Raw genomic sequence first — 22431 nt, 5'->3', positions numbered from 1 at the left:
TTTGGTACGCTTACACATTCTTTGGATGCACAACACAAGTTGTTACATTTTGTCCATTGGGGGTACTGCTGACATATTTTAAAACCTTAGCAACCGCTCAAGACAAAGTAAGCACAATTGGTAATATTTAGTTTGAAAAAAGCCAGGGGCGTTCACAAAGAGAGTGATTTCTCTTAAGAGTACATTCTTGTCTAGTGATGCTTTTATGAATATGCAGCTGCAACATGATACAGAACAGACTTTGTCATATTAATGCAATATCACAAAAACTGTACAATAGATTATCCAACCATTAACAGACTCTCTCAAACAAACTCTCTCCTCTGTGGCTCTGCTCTCTCTCTCTCTCTCCCTCTCTCTCTCTCTCTCTCACTCTCTATCTCTCTCTGCTCTCTCTCTCTCTCTCTCTCTGCTCTCTCGCTATCTCTCTCTCTCTCTCTCTCTCTCTCTGTCTCTCTCTCTCTCTCTCTCTCTCTCTCTGTCTCTGTCTCTCTCTCTCTCTGTCTCTCTCTGTCTCTCTCTCTGTCTCTCTCTCTCTCTGCTCTCTCTCTCTCTTTCTCTCTCTCTCTCTCAGATGCAGATGTGTAATGCAAGTAATGCAAGCGGTGCCGGTGGGCCTCCCACCTTCCAGCAGCTGGCCTACATCCCTGTGTTCCTGCTGGGCCTACTGCTCAACACCCCGGTGGTGTGTGTTTTGATCCGGAGGCGGCGCGACTGGACAGCCACACACATCTACATGCTGAACCTGGCCCTGGCCGACTTCGCTCTGGTGCTCTTCCTCCCAGCGCGGGTGTACAACGCCTACTGGCCTTTGAAGCCCTCACCTTTCTGCACGGGCATGATCTCCATCCATTACACCAACATGTACACCAGCATTCTCCTCGTCACCTGCGTTAGCGTGCACCGCTACCTCAGCGTCAGGTTCCCCTTCTGGCTCCGAGAGCAGGGCACCAGGAAAAGGATCGCCGCGGTGGTCTGCACTCTCATTTGGGCCACTGTGGTGACGATATGCGCGGTGTTTAGCTCTGAGAACTCTCCGGAGAAACTGTGCACGTGCTACACCCGTGGACACGCCAGGCTTTCACCTGCATTCATCCTGGTTTTGGGGACTGTAGGGTATCTTCTCCCACTAGTGACAATGACTTTCTGTTCCATCCAGACCGCTTGCCTTCTGCAGGGAACAGAGAGAGGAGAGAGGGCAGAGGAGAGCTCTGAGCAGAAGAAGACATTTGTAAGAATCGTAACGGCTAATTTATTTGTGTTCATTGTTTGCTACACACCTATTCATGTAGCTTTGGGTTTGGTAGAATACCACAAACTCGACGAGGCAGGTTGGTCCTCAGTGGATGACCTGATTCATAACTTCCGTGACGTAGCTGAATGGATCGCTACCACAAACTGCTGCCTGGACTCATTTGGATATTATTTCTTGTTGAGGAAGTGTTTAAAAGATGTGTCTCGAAATTATTCAGTACCACCTGAAAATCACCAGAAGAGAAGCACAGATATTTCACTTGAACACATATCCCATTAGAGGTGTCCAATGTGTGACACCTGGGTTGGTAATGAACTTCACCAAACTACAAGCTCATCAGCCTCTCCTTGCAGGCTTTACTTACAATGTGAATGGTGTTGAAATGTTAGAAAGAGCTTTATTGTTTTATTTTTCCAGGCCTAACTCAAGCTACTTTAAGGGAGGAATGGAGCTTTCTTGCAAATATCTGTGACTAACTTTTAGGACTGGACCATCTACCTATGCATATTCAGTAGAACATACCGTATGTACATGTATAAAAATGTACTATTTCAAATCTGTTTCGACAAAGAATGAAGAAAAGTCCCTTAAGTGTGCCAAGAATTCTTTAATGCTTGCAAAACATTAATTGTAAATGTGCTGTCGTTATTGTTAATGCACTGAAAAGCTCAAAACTGTTTGTTGTCATGGATAAACATCCGGGTGAGATGACTCGTTTGTTCATTCTGGTGTGCACTAGTTCAGAAGAAAAGGGTGATGTGACCTTCATCAGGTCTAGGTGGTGCATTATCAGAACCAATCAAGGTTAACAATGAGCCCCAGTCAACAAAAGGCCTCTCGCTTAGCTGCTAATCTTTGTGTATTAAGCCAAAGGCCAGTCACACAGTCACACAGGGCCAGCCGTGGCCTACTGGTTAGGGTTTCAGGCTGGAAACCGTAGGGTGGCCGCTGCTCCCCGGGCGCCGCCAAAGGCAGCTCACTGCTTCGGGTTAGTGTTACTTCACTTCACTGTGTGTGTGTGTCACTTCCCTGGATGGGTGAAATGCAGAAGTGGATTTCAGAGCGTGTGTGTCTACACCACCTCTGCCATAGAGTCACTTTCACTTTCATGGACTAACAACATCAACACATTCAGGTAAAAAAGAATTAAGAACCAAAGACAATACATGTCAAATCTATATAACATGACAGAGAGCCTCTTCGTAATATACATAGTTTATTATTACTAATGTCACTCTTCTACCAAAATATTGTGGGAATAAAAAAGTATCACTGCAGCCGCGTTGATGCTGTCAATGTTTAGAGATGGACTATTAGCGCCCTCTGCTGGATATCTGATGTCAGACTGCTTTGTGAGAGAGGAGTTATGAAAAGGCATATACAGTACGATGAGAAAGAGGAGTCTTTCAGATGATGTTATTTAACTCCCCCCCTCCCCCCCCCCCACACACACACAAACAAGGATATAGATACACACAACCTCAACTCTAAACCCAACTCCACCAACTGCACGCTTAGGAAAATGCTAAAAAGTGGGAAAGGGGGGCAGTGAGGGGCGTTTGAGGAGGGGGGAGGAGAGGGGGAGGGGACTCTGTATATGATGAGTCTTGATCAACACATTTAAATGAGTCTGACGTGGCTGAAGTGGCGTAGTCTGACACCAGCGATGCCACCGAACACAGTAGCTTCGAAGTGGTCACTACAAGAAGTAATGGTTTCCTTGCTTTACGATGATGAACCGGCCCAGCACATCCACGGCTTCAGTTCCAGAACCTGGGCTCGCAGGCAGGGAACCACCAGCAGGCTCGGATCTCATTCTGACCACCATCCCCCACCACCACTGCCAGAGCCGGTACAGCAGCCTGTTCTGGATGGTGAAGCCAGGCTACTGTGAGTGGAGATCCATCATTTCAGGGTACAAGCTGGAGATGTGTGTCCAAGGTGAGTACAGGGTCTTGGGCCTGGGCACTCTGCAGCTGCTCCAAGTCAAGGTACTCCTACTCACAGTGCTGGCCTGCGGTTGCTGGGGTTACTGCACTCGTGTCCTCGTTGCGCCAACAAAGCCGGCGTGGCTCTGCATCACAATGCCGTCTGGACAGAGCGTCTGCATGTCTGTGTAGGCGGCCAGCTCTGTGGCGAATCTTAGTCGTGATCAGGAAGAGTCTCAAGTCACCGAGCCAGCAGCCCCTCGACAGCCAGGTGAGTGAAGCATGATCAGGATCAGTGTGCAGCCAGGTGAGTGAAGCAGGATCAGTGTGCAGCCAGGTGAGTGAAGCAGGATCAGGATCAGTGTGCAACCAGGTGAGTGAAGCATGATCAGTGTGCAGTCAGGTGAGTGAAGCAGGATCAGGATCAGTGTGCAGCCAGGTGAGTGACGCAGGATCAGTGTGCATTCAGGTGAGTGAAGCATGATCAGTGTGCATTCAGGTGAGTGAAGCAGGATCAGGATCAGTGTGCAGCCAGGTGAGTGAAGCATGATCAGTGTGCATTCAGGTGAGTGAAGCATGATCAGTGTGCATTCAGGTGAGTGAAGCAGGATCAGGATCAGTGTGCAGCCAGGTGAGTGACGCAGGATCAGGATCAGTGTCCAACCAGGTGAGTGAAGCATGATCAGTGTCCAACCAGGTGAGTGAAGCATGATCAGTGTGCATTCAGGTGAGTGAAGCAGGATCAGGATCAGTGTCCAACCAGGTGAGTGAAGCATGATCAGTGTGCATTCAGGTGAGTGAAGCAGGATCAGGATCAGTGTGCATTCAGGTGAGTGAAGCAGGATCATTGTGCAGTCAGGTGAGTGAAGCAAGATCAGGATCAGTGTGCAGTCAGGTGAGTGAAGCAGGATCAGGATCAGTGTGCAGTCAGGTGAGTGAAGCAGGATCAGTGTGCAGTCAGGTGAGTGAAGCAAGATCAGGATCAGTGTGCAGTCAGGTGAGTGAAGCAGGATCAGGATCAGTGTGCAGTCAGGTGAGTGAAGCAGGATCAGCGTGCAGCCAGGTGAGTGAAGCACGATCAGGATCAGTGTGCATCCAGGTGAGTGAAGCAGGATCAGCGTGCAGCCAGGTGAGTGAAGCACGATCAGGATCAGTGTGCAGTCAGGTGAGTGAAGCAGGATCAGGATCAGTGAGCAGCCAGGTGAGTGAAGCATGATCAGTGTCCAACCAGGTGAGTGAAGCATGATCAGTGTGCAGTCAGGTGATTGAAGCATGATCAGTGTCCTGCAGGTGAGTGAAGCATGATCAGGATCAGTGTGCATCCAGGTGAGTGAAGCAGGATCAGTGTGCAGCCAGGTGAGTGAAGCATGATCAGGATCAGTGTGCAGTCAGGTGAGTGAAGCAGGATCAGGATCAGTGTCCTGCAGGTGAGTGAAGCATGATCAGGATCAGTGTGCAGTCAGGTGAGTGAAGCATGATCAGGATCAGTGACCAGCCAGGTGAGTGAAGCATGATCAGGATCAGTGAGCAGCCAGGTGAGTGAAGCAGGATCAGTGTGCAGCCAGGTGAGTGAAGCAGGATCAGTGTGCAGCCTCTTCTGACACCAATGAAGCATGCTGGCCCCCAGAATAATGGACACAAAGGTGGACACAAAGATCTCCGGTTCATGGGCCAATCCTGACACCAATGTAGTCAAGACGTCTCAGTTGTCCTCTGTCAGAATAAACAGCCAAAGGGTGCCAAATAAAGGGAGTGCCTTCAAATTGGTATGCTTGCAAGAGAACAATACGTTCTTGTAAAAAGAAAAGTTTAATGCAATTTATTCAACTGTAATGCAAGTCTGTTGTTGATGTTTATAGATGTCATTTCATGTGTTGTAGTTATAAGAAAAAAAGGAACCGAGAGGGAAGCATCAGCCGGCACACCAGAGCAGAACAGGACAATGTGAGGCAGCAGTGGCAACTGAACGAGAGAAAGCACAAAGAGAGAAAAAGCTCTGGAGGAACTGTTCGATTCACACCTCTGCCAGTGGATGCTTCTCCCAAAGACCTTCCAGCAGAGCTTCAACCTCTCAGTGTTGATTGGAAGGTTTCTAATTGGGAAGTTTATCTCGGAAATATGCAGGACAGCCATCTGTGGGACAGGTACCTCAGGTCATTGGTGATGGGATTGAGGTGAGCTGCATTCCCGCAGTCAGGTGGGAAGACAATGTCCACTTGCCCCCATCCAGCGGACACCTTGCTTAACTACACACCTGTACTTCAGGTGATCTCTGAGCCAGATCACATCTGACTTTATTACACACCTGTACTTCAGGTGATCTCTGAGCCAGATCACATCTTACTTTATACACACCTGTACTTCAGGTGGTCTCTGAGCCAGATCACATCTAACTTTATTACACACCTGTACTTCAGGTGATCTCTGAGCCAGATCACATCTGACTTTACTACACACTTGTACTTCAGGTGGTCTCTGAGCCAGATCACATCTGACTTTACTACACACCTGTACTTCAGGTGGTCTCTGAGCCAGATCACATCTTACACTACTGTACTTCAGGTGGTCTCTGAGCCAGATCACATCTTACACACCTGTACTTCAGGTGGTCTCTGAGCCAGATCACATCTTACACACCTGTATTTCAGGTGGTCTCTGAGCCAGATCACATCTTACTTTACTATACACCTGAACTTCGGGTGGTCTCTGAGCCAGATCACATCTGACTTTACTACACACCTGTACTTCAGGTGATCTCTGAGCCAGATCATATCTAACTTTACTACACACCTGTACATCAGGTGGTCTCTGAGCCAGATCACATCTGACTTTACTACACACCTGTACTTCAGGTGATCTCTGAGCCAGATCATATCTAACTTTATTACACACCTGTACATCAGGTGGTCTCTGAGCCAGATCACATCTGACTTTACTACACACCTGTACTTCAGGTGATCTCTGAGCCAGATCTCATCTAACTTTATTACACACCTGTATTTCAGGTGGTCTCTGAGCCAGATCACATCTGACTTTACTACACACCTGTACTTCGGGTGGTCTCTGAGCCAGATCACATCTGACTTTACTACACACCTGTACTTCAGGTGGTCTCTGAGCCAGGACTCATCAATTCACACCACACAAGGACTGGGACTGCTTCAGTATAGCCACCTGAAGTGGATGTGAGCCATCTACCAGTATTCAACTATAAAACTAAGTAATATTTCAAATCAATGATGTGAAATATGTACATTTCCAAGTCCTTGAAGTGTAGGCCTATTTCAATTAATAAAGCATTGTTGTTCATTGTTGTTCATTGTTGTTCATTGTTGTTCATTGTTGTTTCATCACAATACAATTTGTATGTCATTTCGTAGAGTCCTTGGCAGCCTGTGTTTGTAGCAGCAACATTTATGGATGGTGCATCCTTGTCTAACATCATCACGAGGATAGGCTGGAATTCTAGCTATGATTGACAGGCCAGCTGCAGGCAACAGCAAAGTCAGAGGCTCTGTTTTAGGATTTGGTCTCTGACTTAAGACATCTTAGGAAACCCATCCGGACACAAAATAGGGCATGTCCATGAAAATGAGGTCGTCTTGTTGGAGGCTCTTCAGTGAATTGTTCATATGCAGTAGCAGTAGAGCCTTCAATTGGTCTAGGCTTGAAGTAGCAGGGACAGGGATTGGTCTAGGCTTGAAGTAGCAGGGACAGGGATTGGTCTAGGCTTGAAGTAGCAGGGACAGGGATTGGTCTAGGCTTGAAGTAGCAGGGACAGGGATTGGTCTAGGCTTGAAGTAGCAGGAACAGGGATAGGGCGCTCCTGATTTTGGCAAAATTAAAAAAAGAAAAAACATGTCTTTGAGATCCGTTTCATGTGTGAGTCAAATAAGAGATCAAGTTTTGTAGATAGTGTGCTTCCCAGATGTTTAGGGTGCAAAATCATAGCAACAGTTTTATCCCAGTTCAAGAGTAAGAAGTTGTTGGTCATCCGAACTTTGAAGTCTTTAGCTTAAATATAGCTTGTAGTGTTATTTGATCTGGCGTCATGGACAGGTAAAGCTAAGTAATGGAATAAAATACCATGCTTCCTTTTACATGTATGTGTGGCATGAACAGAGATTAGCAGAGTTCCAAGCACTGAACCTTTGGAACTCCATAACTTACATTTGTATGACTGGATGATTCACCTGCGCTCGTCTAGTGAGAGCGTTTGGCAATGCCGTCTGTGCAAGCACGGCAATCCAGACTATTCTCATTTGTTGTTCCACGTTGGTGGAACGAACTGCCTAGCACTACCAGAGCAGGGGCATCCCTCTCTATCTTTAAAAGCTCCTCCCCTCCTAACTGGCACTTCAACTAGTGCTTAACTTGCACTTACAGCAGTTACATTTCTGCACTTCTTTTTTCTTTTCTATTTTGTCTTTCTAATTATTATGTAAAGTAGTATTTATTGTTACACTAGGTCTCTATTGCTCGTAGCTTGACTGTTCTCTCCCTTATACGTCGCCTTGGACAAAAGTGCCTGCTAAATGACTAAATGTAATCATGGATGTGTACGTACAAACTGAGGATGGTCTGTGAAGAGCTAGACGTGAGTCAGGCAAGTGCATAATCTTCTTACCACTCAACAAACATGCTCCTCTTTTATGCATAATATGACATCCTATTTGTCTTCAGGATGGTCTACCCAAAGTCTTAAAGATCCAGTGCTAAAAAAAAAATCCATTATCAGATGCAATAAGCATATCTACCAATAATAAGGTTAGATACAGTACTTTCATCGTTTATGGTCAGAGCATTCTTGAGCAGTTTTGAAGAGAAAGGATCTAATAGAAATGTTTATTATTTGAATGAGGAAGAATGTTCTGGGAGGTCAGTAGGTGAGAGGGATCCCAGGAACACATTTCGAGGAGACTTCTCATTTCTTTTTTTCTTATAGTTTACATTTTTAGTTTCATCAAATCATCAATCTTGATGATTGAAAAACCTCATTCCTCATTGCAAGTCATTGCTGCCACAGGCTGTAGAAACAGATCGTTTGACTGCATTGTACCTCTTTGTAAGTCTGTAAATAGTATTAAAGAGGAATGTCGGGTTGTTTTTATTTACTTCAGTCAAAACATCTTAACACCTTTAGAAGAGCCCCATTGTCTTTTCTGTTTCCTTGAGTGTGCCAGCAGTGGACCAGCAGTGGACCAGCAGTGTGCCAGCAGTGGGCCTAGCTGTTCCTGCTTCCTTATTCTCTTTTTAGTGGCACTGTTTTCTCATAAAAACATATAACCACTAAATGTCTTTGTATGCAAACACATGCCCCACAACAATAAGGTCAAAATGAAAGGATTCAAGGATTTATTAGTGATAACACTTCTATTTTCATGAATGTGTCAAATATGTGTGTGTGTTTGCTTTTCAAGTGAGTATACATTCTGTAAGTGTGTGTGTGTGTGTGTGTGTGTGTGTGTGTGTGTGTGTGTGTGAAAGGAGTGTTACACTGCGTATACAGTATTTCACTTCAAGTTTGTGTATTTGACTCCTTGCCATGTTGGCGAGATATATATATACTGTATATATATATATAAAAAAAACACCTGTATACTCAGACATTTTGTTCTATACAGCGGCAGTAAAACATCTTCTGCTGCTCCATTTCCAGAATTCAGCCAAATTTCCACACATTATGTACAGAGGAGGTGAGTCAGGGCTGCAATCTACCCCCACAGGCCCCAGAACAGCAGCTCCGCACTGCACAGCACTCCAGTCTTTACCCCCACAGGCCCCAGAACAGCAGCTCCGCTCCGCACTGCACTCCAGTCTTTACCCCCACAGGTCCCAGAACAGCAGCTCCGCTCCGCACTGCACTCCAGTCTTTACCCCCACAGGTCCCAGAACAGCAGCTCCGCTCCGCACTGCACTCCAGTCCCAACATGATGAACTCAGTCTGCGTGATACGTTACAAAAACAGTGAAAGAGAGTGAGGGGAAAAAAGTCAGTAATTACATGAGTCACTCCGTAGTACCACGGCTCCAGAAAAGGCCAACGCTCAGACTGCATTCAGTCCTGCCGAGGGAGTGTCCAGCACACAGCAGCCCATGATCACAAGACCATTATGAGCCTCAGTCCAAACAGGCACCCCTAGCAGTCAGTGCACCCTAAACAGTTCAGTCTTGTGCTTTTCATTCGGGGCAAAAGCTTGATGAATGGACATAAGACGCATTGAAGGCCATTGAATGCGTTGTCTTCAGGGGGTGGTTGCATTAAAGGCCAAATGCGCTGTCTTCAGGGGGTGGTTGCATTAAAGGCCAAATACGTTGTCTTCAGGGGGTGGTTGCATTGAAGGCCAAATGCGCTGTCTTGAGGGGGTGGTTGCATTAAAGGCCAAATGCATGGTCTTCAGGGGGTGGTTGCATTAAAGGCCAAATGCGTTGTCTTGAGGGGGGTGGTTGTTGTTGTTGGCAATAACAGCTGAGTAGAACACTCTAGAACACCACTGAGCATCTGTTCCTCTCTGCTGGGTATACATCTCATCTTCAAATGTGGTTAGCTTCACAGGTCACACACCGCATCATGACACAAAACAGGATGTGACACATATCACACGGAAACAATCACTGAAGTGTGTGAAGAGAGGAAAAGAAAACACCTTCCAAAGCGATTTGCTTTATATAAATTGCACATGGAGTAATTCATAAATAACACTAGTATTATACTGCAAGAAGAGCAACACAACTGTAGTGGCTCAGTAATGAACCTAAATATGTTCTGAATGTTTATCATCTCCAAATCCAGTTTTGTGTCGTGGCATTTACAAATACAGATGTGAAACAGTGTGTGGCATTTACATATACAGATGTGGACCAGTGTGTGGCATTTACAGATACCGATGTGGACCAGTGTGTGGCATTTACAGATACAGATGTGGAGCAGTGTGTGGCATTTACAGATACAGATGTGTAGCAGTGTGTGGCACTGTGAATGGCCACTCTCAGAGTACTCAGCACAGTGCCTTTAAGGAGACTAAATGGGGACCTAAGTCTTATAAACTCACGCTGAGTGTAAAATGGGGTGATTGATAAGTTTGTAGCCTTAGGTAGAAGGAGATGAGTTATAGAGCTGTCATAACATGCCTGTGCAGTTCGACTCTTTGAGTGATAATGCAGAGAGTTAATAACCTCTGTGGTATTTCTGTTTCAGATCATTGGAAATGGAAAGTCAGCACTATCTGAGATAAAATGGACAACATCAGCCTTTGTGCAGTCAAACGCTACCTCTGTCTCAAGGTGCTTACACACACACACACACACACACACACACACACACACACACACACACACACACACACACACACACACACACACACACACGCACACACACACACCCAAGGAGGTCCAGGAGGACATGGTGGGGAGGTGCCCCTTCTGAGCTCCTTGGGTGTGTGTGTGTGTGTGTGTGTGTGTGTGTGTGTGTGTGTGTGTGTGTGTGTGTGTGTAAGCCCTTGAGACTGCATTATCACTCAAGAGTTGAACTTCACGTGCACATAACCACAGCTGGGTAACTCATCCTCTTCTACCTAAGGCTACAAACTTATCAATCACCCATTGTAACGCTTTTGCACAAATGAATCACCAAATGTGATATGTGTGCCTGTCAATCATCTTGGTCACTGGCTGCCACTCTCCCCAAACACTGAGTTGAGTCTGTTCTTCTCTGCGCTGAAAGGTTTTTGCAGAGACAAAGAGAAAGTGATGCAGATTGACAGATTGTAAAATCAAAAAGGACTGGAGCCTAAGCTTGTTCTCTAGTCTCGGACACTTTAGAGAAGGATGATGGAGAAAGGGTTACTCACTGTTGACTCTGTGTATTTGTGTGTATGTGTTTCTCTGTGTGTGTGTTTCTGTGTGTGTGTGTGTGTGTGTGTGTGTGTGTGTGTGTGTGTGTGTGTGTGTGTTTCTCTCTCTGAGTGTGTATATATGTGTGTGTGTTTGTGTGTGTGTGTTTCTGTGTGTGTGTGTGTCTGTGTGTGTCTGTGTGTGTGTGTGTGAGAGAGAGAGAGTGTGTTTCTGTGTATTTCTGTGTGTGCAGGCGTGTGTGTGTAGGCGTGTGTGTGTGTGTGAGTCTGTTTCTGTGTGGCCAGGTGTGTGTGTGTGAGTCTGTTTCTGTGTGGCCAGGTGTGTGTGTGTGCGTGTGTGTTTCTGTGTGTGCCGGTGTGAACTAAAGTGTTGCTATTGCATTCTGTATGGCGCCCCCTAGTTTTGCTCTGCTTGTACTGCAACTCTCTTCACATTGGTGCATCTTCCTCCTCTAAACAGGCACATAACAGGCCTACTAAAACAAACTAACTGACCAAACCTGTACACTGTTTCACCTGATTTTGCATCATATAGGCTGATACCTTTTCTTTATTCTGTTCCATCTTTTAGTCCTTTCTTCCATCTTTCTTTCTTTTCTTGTGACCATAATTAGGTACATAATGAGCCAAGAATGTACATTTGGAGTCTTTCCACTAACCTATTACATATAAAAACTCAATATACAATATATCACAAAAACTCCCCCTTAAAGGTTGTACTCCTCCCATCCCATTGTCTCTCCATTGCAGACCCTCCTCTGTCAGACAGTGGAGGTTTTCCGTTGTCGGCTTGTGACTATCAAACACTTCAGCCTCTGCAGTCTCTGCAGTCCTTGCTGCATGTAGAGATGACCTCTCTCTCTCTCTCTCTCTCTCTCTCTCTCTCTCTGTCCCTTATCCTCTCACACATACCCACAAAACATCCACACAGACACACACACACACGCACACAAACACACACACACACACACACACACACACACACGCACAGTACAGACGAGAGTCCAGAGAGCATGACTGTGCAGAATGAGCTGTGTGAAAAGATGACGGCCATGATTCTCCTGTTCCTCCTGTCATGGGAGTGTCCACTGGGAAATTGTAGGCCATTAAAAATCGCACGTCATTAGTTGGGAATGCCAGGCTGATGAAATTGTGCTGACAGTTCAGTAGGTTTCTGTTTTTTTTTCTTTTTTTGAAGTCACTGTGAGTTCTGGTTCCACGGGTTATATCGTTCCCTATCGGCTGTATTTCAGGAGAAATCAAGTCCCTTGGCACTCGTTTCCTCCATCTCTGAATCCTCCAGCCTGGCGTGTCGAGTACATCTCTCTTCCACACCTGCTAAGGGCAGAGCTGCCATTTTGAGCCCAACATAAGTGGATGGATGTGGCGCTATGGTAACCGAGGGGGTGGCAGGCTCGCTGAGGGTGGACTATTCACTGATGTTCGCTGTCGTCTGTCGTGGTTTGTGGAGCTCCTGAAGCCTCTGGCTCTCGGCAACAGGCTGGGGTTGGTGGCAGCTGCTTTGGAGCGTGAATCCCCTAGCTTACTCAGTCTTAGGCAGTGCTGCAGCAGCATCAGATGGTCAGAAACCAGCTCCTCCCAGCCACAGGGCACAGGCACACAGAGAGAGACACGGACAGAAGGAGCAGCGGAGAGGAGGATGAGATCGGGAACAATAGGGCAGCGAGAGCCAACTGAAACAGGCGGACATGGGAATGCAGATTGAAGGGGGAAGAGGGGGGAAGCTCAGAGAGCGGACTGGCATCCCCGGAGAGGGAGGGAGTCAGCTGGAGATGGATGAAGCCAGAGGGACCTGGGCAGGGCTCCACTGCCTCGGCCTTCACTGGCCCATGGTGCTGCGCTCGCTGCCAGCCTTGCCCAGGAGGTGGCCGTAGTCCACCAGCTCCGCCAGGCCTCTGGAGCCGTGCAGCACGGAGCGGGTGAGCCCCGGGGGGGGGTGGGGGGCGCCGGGGTAGTGGTGGTGGTGGTGGCCGGAGGAGGGTGGTGGCATGCCGTGGCTGCTGATGATGTAGCCGTCGTGAGTCCAGCGCAGGGGCTCGCCGCCGCCGTACTCCACCTGGGTGCTGGGGGCCGACACCACCCTCCTGCGGTCGGGCGAGTCCTGCGGCGTCATGGGGTAGTTGTAGTTGTCGCCGGCGGACTTGCGCAGCGGCGGCGCCCCTCCGGGCCGGTTCTGCTCGCGGTGGTACTTGGACAGGGAGACGTAGCGGGCCGTCTGGCGCTCCATGCTGTCGTTGTTGTGGTCGTCCAGCCGGCGGCTCCCACCGCCCGCCCCGTGCAGGAGCTTGGAGCTGCTGAGGAAGATGGCGCTGCCCGGCGGGGGGCACTGGGTGCCCACCTGGGTGCCCACGGAGTTCAGGTAGATCTGGCTCTGGCTCTGGTCCCAGCTGGAGCCCGACTGGGACATACGCATGCCCGGCGGGGGCCTCTTCTGCTGCAGCGGGGTCTGCTCCGGGGTGGGCAGCAGCCCTGGGTCCAGGTCCCCGTGGGCCTTCACCCACCCGTTGGGCATGACGAAGAGCGTCTCCCCCCCCTGCGAGCGCCGATCCCCCGTGGTGCCCACGCTGTGCCGCGACACGCTGATGACCGAGCCGGCGCCGCTGGGTCCCAGCAGGCCGTGCGGGTGCGGCTCCTTCTCGGACTTGCGCTGGGAGGAGCCGGCTCCTCCGGACGCTCGGTTGCGGGAGCGCTGGCGGTGCTTCTGGCCCATGATCCAGCACACGGCCAGGCCCGACAGCGCCGCCCCCGTGGAGAAGGCTGACACTGCGGCCACGACCAGCAGATTCAGAGTGACCAGACTCTCAGGCTCATCCATGAAGCTCTCTCTTAAGAGACCTGGAAGAACAAAGAAAGACAGGTGGCAGTGAGAAGGATTTCATTTTTCAGCTATCCTTTCTTAAAATCAGCAGGGGAAAAATTCAAGCAAGCTACTGTCAAAGCAATTGAGCCGTTTCATTCGTATAAATACGTTTACTCATAAGCTTAAATTGTAATTATAAACAGTGAAAGACTGAAAGGAATGTAGTTATAATTCCCAACATGGTTCCCACTTCTGAGTACCCCTAGAATGCAGAAAAGGAGTGGTGAAGCAAGTGTTAGCTTAATGTGATGTCACAATAACATTAAAAATATATGTTCCATATTTTGACACCAGATGGCAGCAGAGAGAATTTGTCTCTCAGCCAGCTCTATATGATAATCAGGTTTGCCGCATATATAAGCCAACCAGAGAGCAGGTGATACATACAGACGGGGGTGTGTTGATGCAAAACACGAACAAAAGAAAGAATCTGCTCTTCAACAGTTTGTCTACAGTCACAGGAGGCAATAGCAGAAGTAAATTATGGAGCCACAGTGAACATAGATATAACCTAAAAGAAGGATTGCATAACATCAAGACAAAACTTCTACTTGAACTTCTACTAATGTCTCCAGCACATGTGTAATATTACACACAAGTAATATGGAGCATGCAGAAATAATCATTCTGAGTATTACAGCCTTTGAAGACATGAATTACTCCTCCCTCCGTATTTCTGCAGGTAGCCCATGATGCTCTCTGTTCCTTGTACTCTTACATGAAACGGACTTGAAACTAAGGACATATTCCTGGCAACCGTCAAACATAAGTGAAAGTGTACCAAATGGCTTTGTGTTGTGTGAGCAGCTCTATCGGTTGCCATCTGCTCTCTAGACTGAGCTCATCTCCCTGACTTCAAGTTCGGTTCAAGAAACTTTATTGGCATGATGGTACTATTACTACAATGTTGCCAAAGCAAGATCTCTCTCCCTCTCTCACTCTTTTTCTCTGGCCATGCTTCTCAGACGTCTCTTTGTTTCAGCTCTCCCTCCTCATGTCCTTGTAGTCCACTCTATCTCATGGTACTCTATGGTGCAACTGTAGTCCTTGTAGCCCACTCTATCTCATGGTACTCTATGGTGCAACTCTAGTCCTTGTAGCCCACTCTATCTCATGGTACTCTATGGTGCAACTCTATCTCATGGTAGTCTATGGTGCAACTCTAGTCCTTGTAGCCCACTCTATCTCATGGTACTCTATGGTGCAACTCTAGTCCTTGTAGCCTACTCTATCTCATGGTACTCTATGGTGCAACTCTAGTCATTGTAGCCCACTCTACCTCATGGTACTCTATGGTAGCCCACTCTATCTCATGGTACTCTATGGTGCACCTCTAGTCATTGTAGCCCACTCTATCTCATGGTACTCTATGGTAGCCCACTCTATCTCATGGTACTCTATGGTGCACCTCTAGTCCTTGTAGCCCACTCTATCTCATGGTACTCTATGGTAGCCCACTCTATCTCATGGTACCCTATGTCTTTTCTCACCCCTGTTTATCTGGGGATGTTCTTTCATTTCACCTCCACTCTTTCCGTTTCACTCTCTCCGTTTCTCTCTTTCTTCTCTCTCTCTCTCTCCCTGTCACCCACTTTAACAGGCTCAGCAGCGCTAGAGAGAGGCTTCTGTCTAACCATCTCTTATTTACAGCAGGGATTTGGTTATTACACCAGCACAGTGTGTATGGATCTGCTTCCCCCCCCCAACTCTAAATTGGCTGACTGAAAAAAAGTGATATTGATTTCAAATCTAACACCCTGTCAGGGAAGCCATATTGGGGAAGCAGAAATCAGTGGAGCAGAGAAGGTGTGGGGCATGGTTAGCAACTGGACACACACACACACACACACACACACACACAAGTTCATTTCATGTGTATTTTTCATGTATATGTGTGAGTGTGTGTGTGTAAGATGGAGCGAGAGAGAGAGAGAGAGGTAGAGAAGAAGGGACACTCCTTTCATTAATCTGGGTCCTGTGTTGTGCATGTTCATTAATCTGGGTCCTGTGTACATTAATCTGGGTCCTGTGTTCTGCATGTTCATTAATCTGGGTCCTGTGTTGTGCATGTTCATTAATCTGTGTTCATTAATCTGGGTCCTGTGTTCTGCATGTTCATTAATCTGGGTCCTGTGTTGTGCATGTTCATTAATCTGGGTCCTGTGTTCTGCATGTTCATTAATCTGGGTCCTGTGTTCTGCATGTTCATTAATCTGGGTCCTGTGTTGTGCATGTTCATTAATCTGGGTCCTGTGTTCTGCATGTTCATTAATCTGGGTCCTGTGTTGTGCATGTTCATTAATCTGGGTCCTGTGTTCTGCATGTTCATTAATCTGGGTCCTGTGTTGTGCATGTTCATTAATCTGTGTTCATTAATCTGGGTCCTGTGTTCTGCATGTTCATTAATCTGGGTCATGTGTTGTGCATGTTCATTAATCTGTGTTCATTAATCTGGGTCCTGTGTTCTGCATGTTCATTAATCTGGGTCCTGTGTTCTGCGTGTTCATTAATCTGGGTCCTGTGTTCTGCGTGTTCATTAATCTGGGTCCTGTGTTCTGCGTGTTCATTAATCTGGGTCCTGTGTTCTGCGTGTTAATTAATCTGGGTCCTGTGTTCTGCATGTTCAGGGTTCTCTGTCTTCTCCCACTGCAGAGCAGGGGTTGCTCACTGTAAGCCATGGATGACTGCAGTGTGCAGGGCTCATTTCCATCTCATTTCAGAGAAGGATACGGCCCTACCCCCCTCATCTCTCCTTCTCCTACAGGCTACCTCCCTCATCTCTCCCTCATGTCTCCTTCTCCTACAGGCTACCTCCCTCATCTCTCCCTCATGTCTCCTTCTCCTACAGGCTACCTCCCTCATCTCTCCCTCATCTCTCCTTCTCCTACAGGCTACCTCCCTCATCTCTCCCTCATCTCTCCTTCTCCTACAGGCTACCTCCCTCATCTCTCCTTCTCCTACAGGCTACCTCCCTCATCTCTCCCTCATGTCTCCTTCTCCTACAGGCTACCTCCCTCATCTCTCCCTCATCTCTCCTTCTCCTACAGGCTACCTCCCTCATCTCTCCTTCTCCTACAGGCTACCTCCCTCATCTCTCCCTCATGTCTCCTTCTCCTACAGGCTACCTCCCTCATCTCTCCCTCATGTCTCCTTCTCCTACAGGCTACCTCCCTCATCTCTCCTTCTCCTACAGGCTACCTCCCTCATCTCTCCCTCTCCTACAGGCTACCTCCCTCATCTCTCCCTCATCTCTCCCTCTCCTACAGGCTACCTCCCTCATCTCTCCCTCATCTCTCCCTCTCCTACAGGCTACCTCCCTCATCTCTCCTTCTCCTACAGACTACCTCCCTCATCTCTCCCTCATCTCTCCTTCTCCTACAGGCTACCTCCCTCATCTCTCCCTCATCTCTCCTTCTCCTACAGGCTACCTCCCTCATCTCTCCCTCTCCTACAGGCTACCTCCCTCATCTCTCCCTCATCTCTCCCTCTCCTACAGGCTACCTCCCTCATCTCTCCCTCATCTCTCCCTCTCCTACAGGCTACCTCCCTCATCTCTCCCTCATCTCTCCCTCTCCTACAGGCTACCTCCCTCATCTCTCCTTCTCCTACAGACTACCTCCCTCATCTCTCCCTCATCTCTCCTTCTCCTACAGGCTACCTCCCTCATCTCTCCCTCATCTCTCCTTCTCCTACAGGCTACCTCCCTCATCTCTCCCTCTCCTACAGGCTACCTCCCTCATCTCTCCCTCATCTCTCCTTCTCCTACAGGCTACCTCCCTCATCTCTCCCTCTCCTACAGGCTACCTCCCTCATCTCTCCCTCATCTCTCCTTCTCCTACAGGCTACCTCCCTCATCTCTCCCTCTCCTACAGGCTACCTCCCTCATCTCTCCCTCATCTCTCCTTCTCCTACAGGCTACCTCCCTCATCTCTCCCTCTCCTACAGGCTACCTCCCTCATCTCTCCCTCATCTCTCCTTCTCCTACAGGCTACCTCCCTCATCTCTCCCTCATGTCTCCTTCTCCTACAGGCTACCTCCCTCATCTCTCCCTCTCCTACAGGCTACCTCCTTTATCTCTCTCCTTCTTCTACAGGCTACCTCCCTCATCTCTCCTTCTCCTACAGGCTACCTCCCTCATCTCTCCTTCTCCTACAGGCTACCTCCCTCATCTCTCCCTCTCCTACAGTGCCCCTCTCTCCCAGTCTCTCTCCCCTTGCTCTTTCCTAAGGACATGAAACCACTAGTTGAACCTACTAGTTGTAACCAGCTAGATGTAACCCGCTAGTTGTAACCAGCTAGTTGTAACCCGCTAGTTGAACCCACTAGTTGAACCCACTAGTTGTAACCCGCTAGTTGAACCCACTAGTTGAAACCCGCTAGTTGTAACCCGCTAGTTGAACCCACTTGTTGAACCCACTAGTTGTGACACGCTAGTTGTAACCCACTAGTTGTAACCCACTAGTTTAATAGTAGAATAGTAAAGATACCACCTGTTCTTCCAGGTTCTCTCTTTCTTGACAGATCAGCATACTGCGCCCTCCATTGCGTCCCTCTTGCATCACACTAACAGTGCTACACCTGAGCTGTGCATCCATGATCCTTTTTCACTAACAACAGGTATGACTACAGGTCATAGGTGTCTGTCCAAATAAACCATGGTGTGCCAGAAATAGGAAATATCTGAGGTACAGCACATATGGTGTAAACATGGAAATATGCAATTGCTTGAGCAGGCAGCTTTCACGGCGAACGCTTACTGCAACAGTGCAGTTCTTCACAACACTCCATGTTGCATTCTCAAAGGGATTAAAAAACCCTAGCACTCAGATTTCTGAAGACCATGTCTTCTTAGTATTCCCTGTTATTGCTGTAAACAGTAGAAGATACAAATGTGGCACAAATGCTTTGCCAGCAAGTGAGCACAGTCCTTTTAATACTACTACTTCAAATCAGTCCTTTAAAACTACTACTTCAAATTAGTCCTTTTAATACTACTACTTCAAATCAGTCCTTTTAATACTACTACCTCAAATTAGTCCTTTAAAACTACTACTTCAAATCAGTCCTTTAATACTACTACTTCAAATCAGTCCTTTAAAACTACTACTTCAAATCAGTCCTTTAAAACTACTACTTCAAATCAGTCCTTTAAAACTACTACTTCAAATCAGTCCTTTAATACTACTACTTCAAATCAGTCCTTTAAAACTACTACTTCAAATTAGTCCTTTAAATACTACTACTTCAAATCAGTCCTTTTAATACTACTACTTCAAATCAGTCCTTTAAATACTACTACTTGAAATCAGTCCTTTAATACTACTACTTGAAATCAGTCCTTTTTTATACTACTACTCCAAATCAGTCCTTTTAATACTACTACTTCAAATCAGTCCTTTAATACTACTACTTCAAATCAGTCCTTTAATACTACTACTTCAAATTAGTCCTTTTAATACTACTACTTCAAATCAGTCCTTTAAAACTACTACTTCAAATTAGTCCTTTAAAACTACTACTTCAAATCAGTCCTTTAATACTACTACTTCAAATCAGTCCTTTAATACTACTACTTCAAATCAGTCCTTTTAATACTACTACTTCAAATCAGTCCTTTAAAACTACTACTTCAAATTAGTCCTTTAAAACTACTACTTCAAATCAGTCCTTTAATTCTACTACTTCAAATTAGTCCTTTAAAACTACTACTTCAAATCAGTCCTTTTAATACTACTACTACAAATCAGTCCTTTTAATATTACTACTTCAAATCAGTCCTTTAAAACTACTACTTCAAATTAGTCCTTTTAATACTACTACTTCAAATCAGTCCTTTAAAACTACTACTTCAAATCAGTCCTTAAAAACTACTACTTCAAATTAGTCCTTATAATACTACTACTTCAAATCAGTCCTTTTAATACTACTACCTCAAATTAGTCCTTTTAATACTACTACTTCAAATCAGTCCTTTTAATACTACTACTTCAAATCAGTCCTTTTAATACTACTACTACAAATCAGTCCTTTAAATATTACTACTTCAAATCTTCTTTAATACTACTACTTCAAATCAGTCCTTTTAATACTACTACTTCAAATCAGTCCTTTTAATACTACTACCTCAAATCAGTCCTTTAAAACTACTACTTCAAATCAGTCCTCTAATACTACTACTTCAAATCAGTCCTTTAAAACTACTACTTCAAATTAGTCCTTTTAATACTACTACTTCAAATCAGTCCTTTAAAACTACTACTTCAAATTAGTCCTTTTAATACTACTACTTCAAATCAGTCCTTTTAATACTACTACCTCAAATCAGTCCTTTAATACTACTACTACAAATCAGTCCTTTTAATATTACTACTTCAAATCTTCTTTAATACTACTACTTCAAATCAGTCCTTTTAATACTACTACTTCAAATCAGTCCTTTAATACTACTACTACAAATCAGTCCTTTAATACTACTACTACAAATCAGTCCTTTAATACAACTACATCAAATCAGTCCTTTAATACTACTACTTCAAATTAGTCCTTTAAATACTACTACTACAAATCAGTCCTTTAATACAACTACATCAAATCAGTCCTTTAATACTACTACTACAAATCAGTCCTTTAATACAACTACATCAAATCAGTCCTTTAATACTACTTCTTCAAACATTCTCATTCTTTAAAAGGACATTGAAGTAAGTGACAGACAGATGGTACCTGGACTGAATTAGTTAATTTGTTGCACACAAACACTTTCATTCCCACTCATACACACCAACATAGACCAGCCCTTAAAGACAAGTGCAAATAACCACATATGCACACACACACACGCACGCACGCACACACACACACACACACACACACACACACACACACACACACACACACACACACACACACACACACACACACACACACACACACACACACACACACACACACACACACACACACACACACACACACACACACACACACACACACACACTCTCAGAAACTGTTCATACATGGTCGGAGTGGAGCAGACTTTTAAAGCCACAGAAAGTGGAGGGGAAAAAGTCTTTGAAGTAAGGAGAGGTCTTTGAAGCTCTGTGGGTGAAGGGAGACCTGGGGGGATGTACAGAGACAGCAGAGGAACAGATAGACTCCAGCGCGATCCAGACTTTGATATCGTCTCAATGTCCTCTGCAAAAACTCCCAAAGATTCATTTCGTTTCTCCGCAGTGCTTCCGTCCAGGTACGGTGATTTAGAGTCAGCAGTACCTACGAGGCATAAGGGCTTTGCATATAATCAGATTAATGATGATGACGAACGTCCTTTTCAATTACTCTTTCTGGTTGTTATGAATCATCTTAGATTTCTGAAGTGCTCTGAAGTGAGCAGAGGCTTACTGGGAATTTTAATCTCTCTGCTGCCTCTGAATTTGCCAATTCATCCATCAAACCATCTCTCCATCCATCCAGTTTTTTTTCCTTTACAATCAATTTCATCTTGAATTAGCCACTGGCTGATCTTAATGATAGTGGATAGACCTGTTTCTCATTATTCTTCAGTTATTTACAGTTTTCATCCTTTCTTTCTTTGCAGTTTCATCTGAGCTCTCTTCCTCTCTCTCTCTCTCTCTCTCTTCCTCTCTCTCTCTCTCTCTCTCGCTCTCTCTTTCTCTCTCTTCCTCTCTCTCGCTCTCTCTCTCTCTTCCTCTCTCTCTCTCTCTCTCTCTCTCTCTTCCTCTCTCTCTCTCTCTCTTCCTCTCTCTCTCTCTCTCTTTCTCCCTCTCTCCCTCTCTCTCCCTCTATCTCTCTCTCCCTCTCTCTCTCTCTCTCTTCCTCTCTCTCTCTCTTCCTCTCTCTCTCTCTCTCTTTTTCCCTCTCTCTCTCTCTCTCTCTCTCCCTCCCTCCCTCTCTCTTCCTCTCTCTCTCTCTCTCCCTCTCTCCCTCTCCCTCTCTCTCCCTCTCTCTCTCTCTCTCTACTGCGCCTCTGCCTTGCTGTGCCACAGCCATCAATTTTTTAAAGACACCCAGCAGATCGTTACAGGAACGGGGACAAGGAAAACAAACGTGTTTCTTCTGAGAGGCTCTCCTGGGCCTCGTGTCAAGAACTCAGCAGTTGGAAATGGGACACAAGGGCAGGGGCAAGTTTCTCTGTTCACAGTTTGCAGCCTCAGATGTTGCCTGGCTCTAGTGATTGCAAATAGTAAATCTCTCCGTCGAAACTCTCCTTCGCACGAGGCGCTGATCTCCAGAGGGGGTGTAATTGGATCCATCTGCACCCCAACAACACGAGTAGTGACTTATGTCATCGCTGCTACACTCTCAAGCGCTTTCACAGACGTAGCATTGGAACCATAATGTGACTCTGTTGTTCCAGGTTCGAGAGCCCCTCAAGCCATTTGCCAATCCACTCATCTGAAACCAACAACAATGACTGAAAAGAGTTCTTAGATCTTCCCCTCTCATGCTGCGCCCCGAAACCCAAGCTTTGTGTGTTTTGTGTGTGTGTGTGTGT

At 46.3% G+C, this 22431-nt stretch overlaps 2 protein-coding genes across 2 annotated transcripts in view; one reads left to right on the top strand and one right to left on the bottom strand.

Annotated features, from left to right (window-relative positions):
* Positions 1-580: 580 nt before the first annotated feature.
* On the top strand, positions 581-1534 carry LOC308381683 (P2Y purinoceptor 3-like; the record flags this gene model as incomplete). Its single annotated transcript, XM_080859270.1, has 2 exons — positions 581-1064; positions 1293-1534. 2 exons carry the CDS (start codon positions 581-583, stop codon positions 1532-1534), a joined length of 726 nt encoding a protein of 241 aa, XP_080715396.1.
* An 11341-nt stretch (positions 1535-12875) lies between these two features.
* Positions 12876-22431, bottom strand: part of sema6ba (sema domain, transmembrane domain (TM), and cytoplasmic domain, (semaphorin) 6Ba) — a gene marked incomplete at both ends in the record, with an annotated part of 55816 nt that continues 46260 nt past the window's right edge. Inside the window, one exon of the mRNA XM_080858762.1 lies at positions 12876-13891. Coding sequence (XP_080714888.1) covers positions 12876-13891 — 1016 coding nt within the window. The remainder of the gene's footprint in view (positions 13892-22431) is intronic.

This window comes from Sprattus sprattus, assembly GCF_963457725.1.
Source record: "Sprattus sprattus genome assembly, chromosome: 20".
NCBI lineage: Eukaryota > Metazoa > Chordata > Actinopteri > Clupeiformes > Clupeidae > Sprattus > Sprattus sprattus.
The sequence above is the reverse complement of the archived record's forward strand: the minus strand, read 5'-3'. Positions and strand labels throughout refer to the sequence as shown.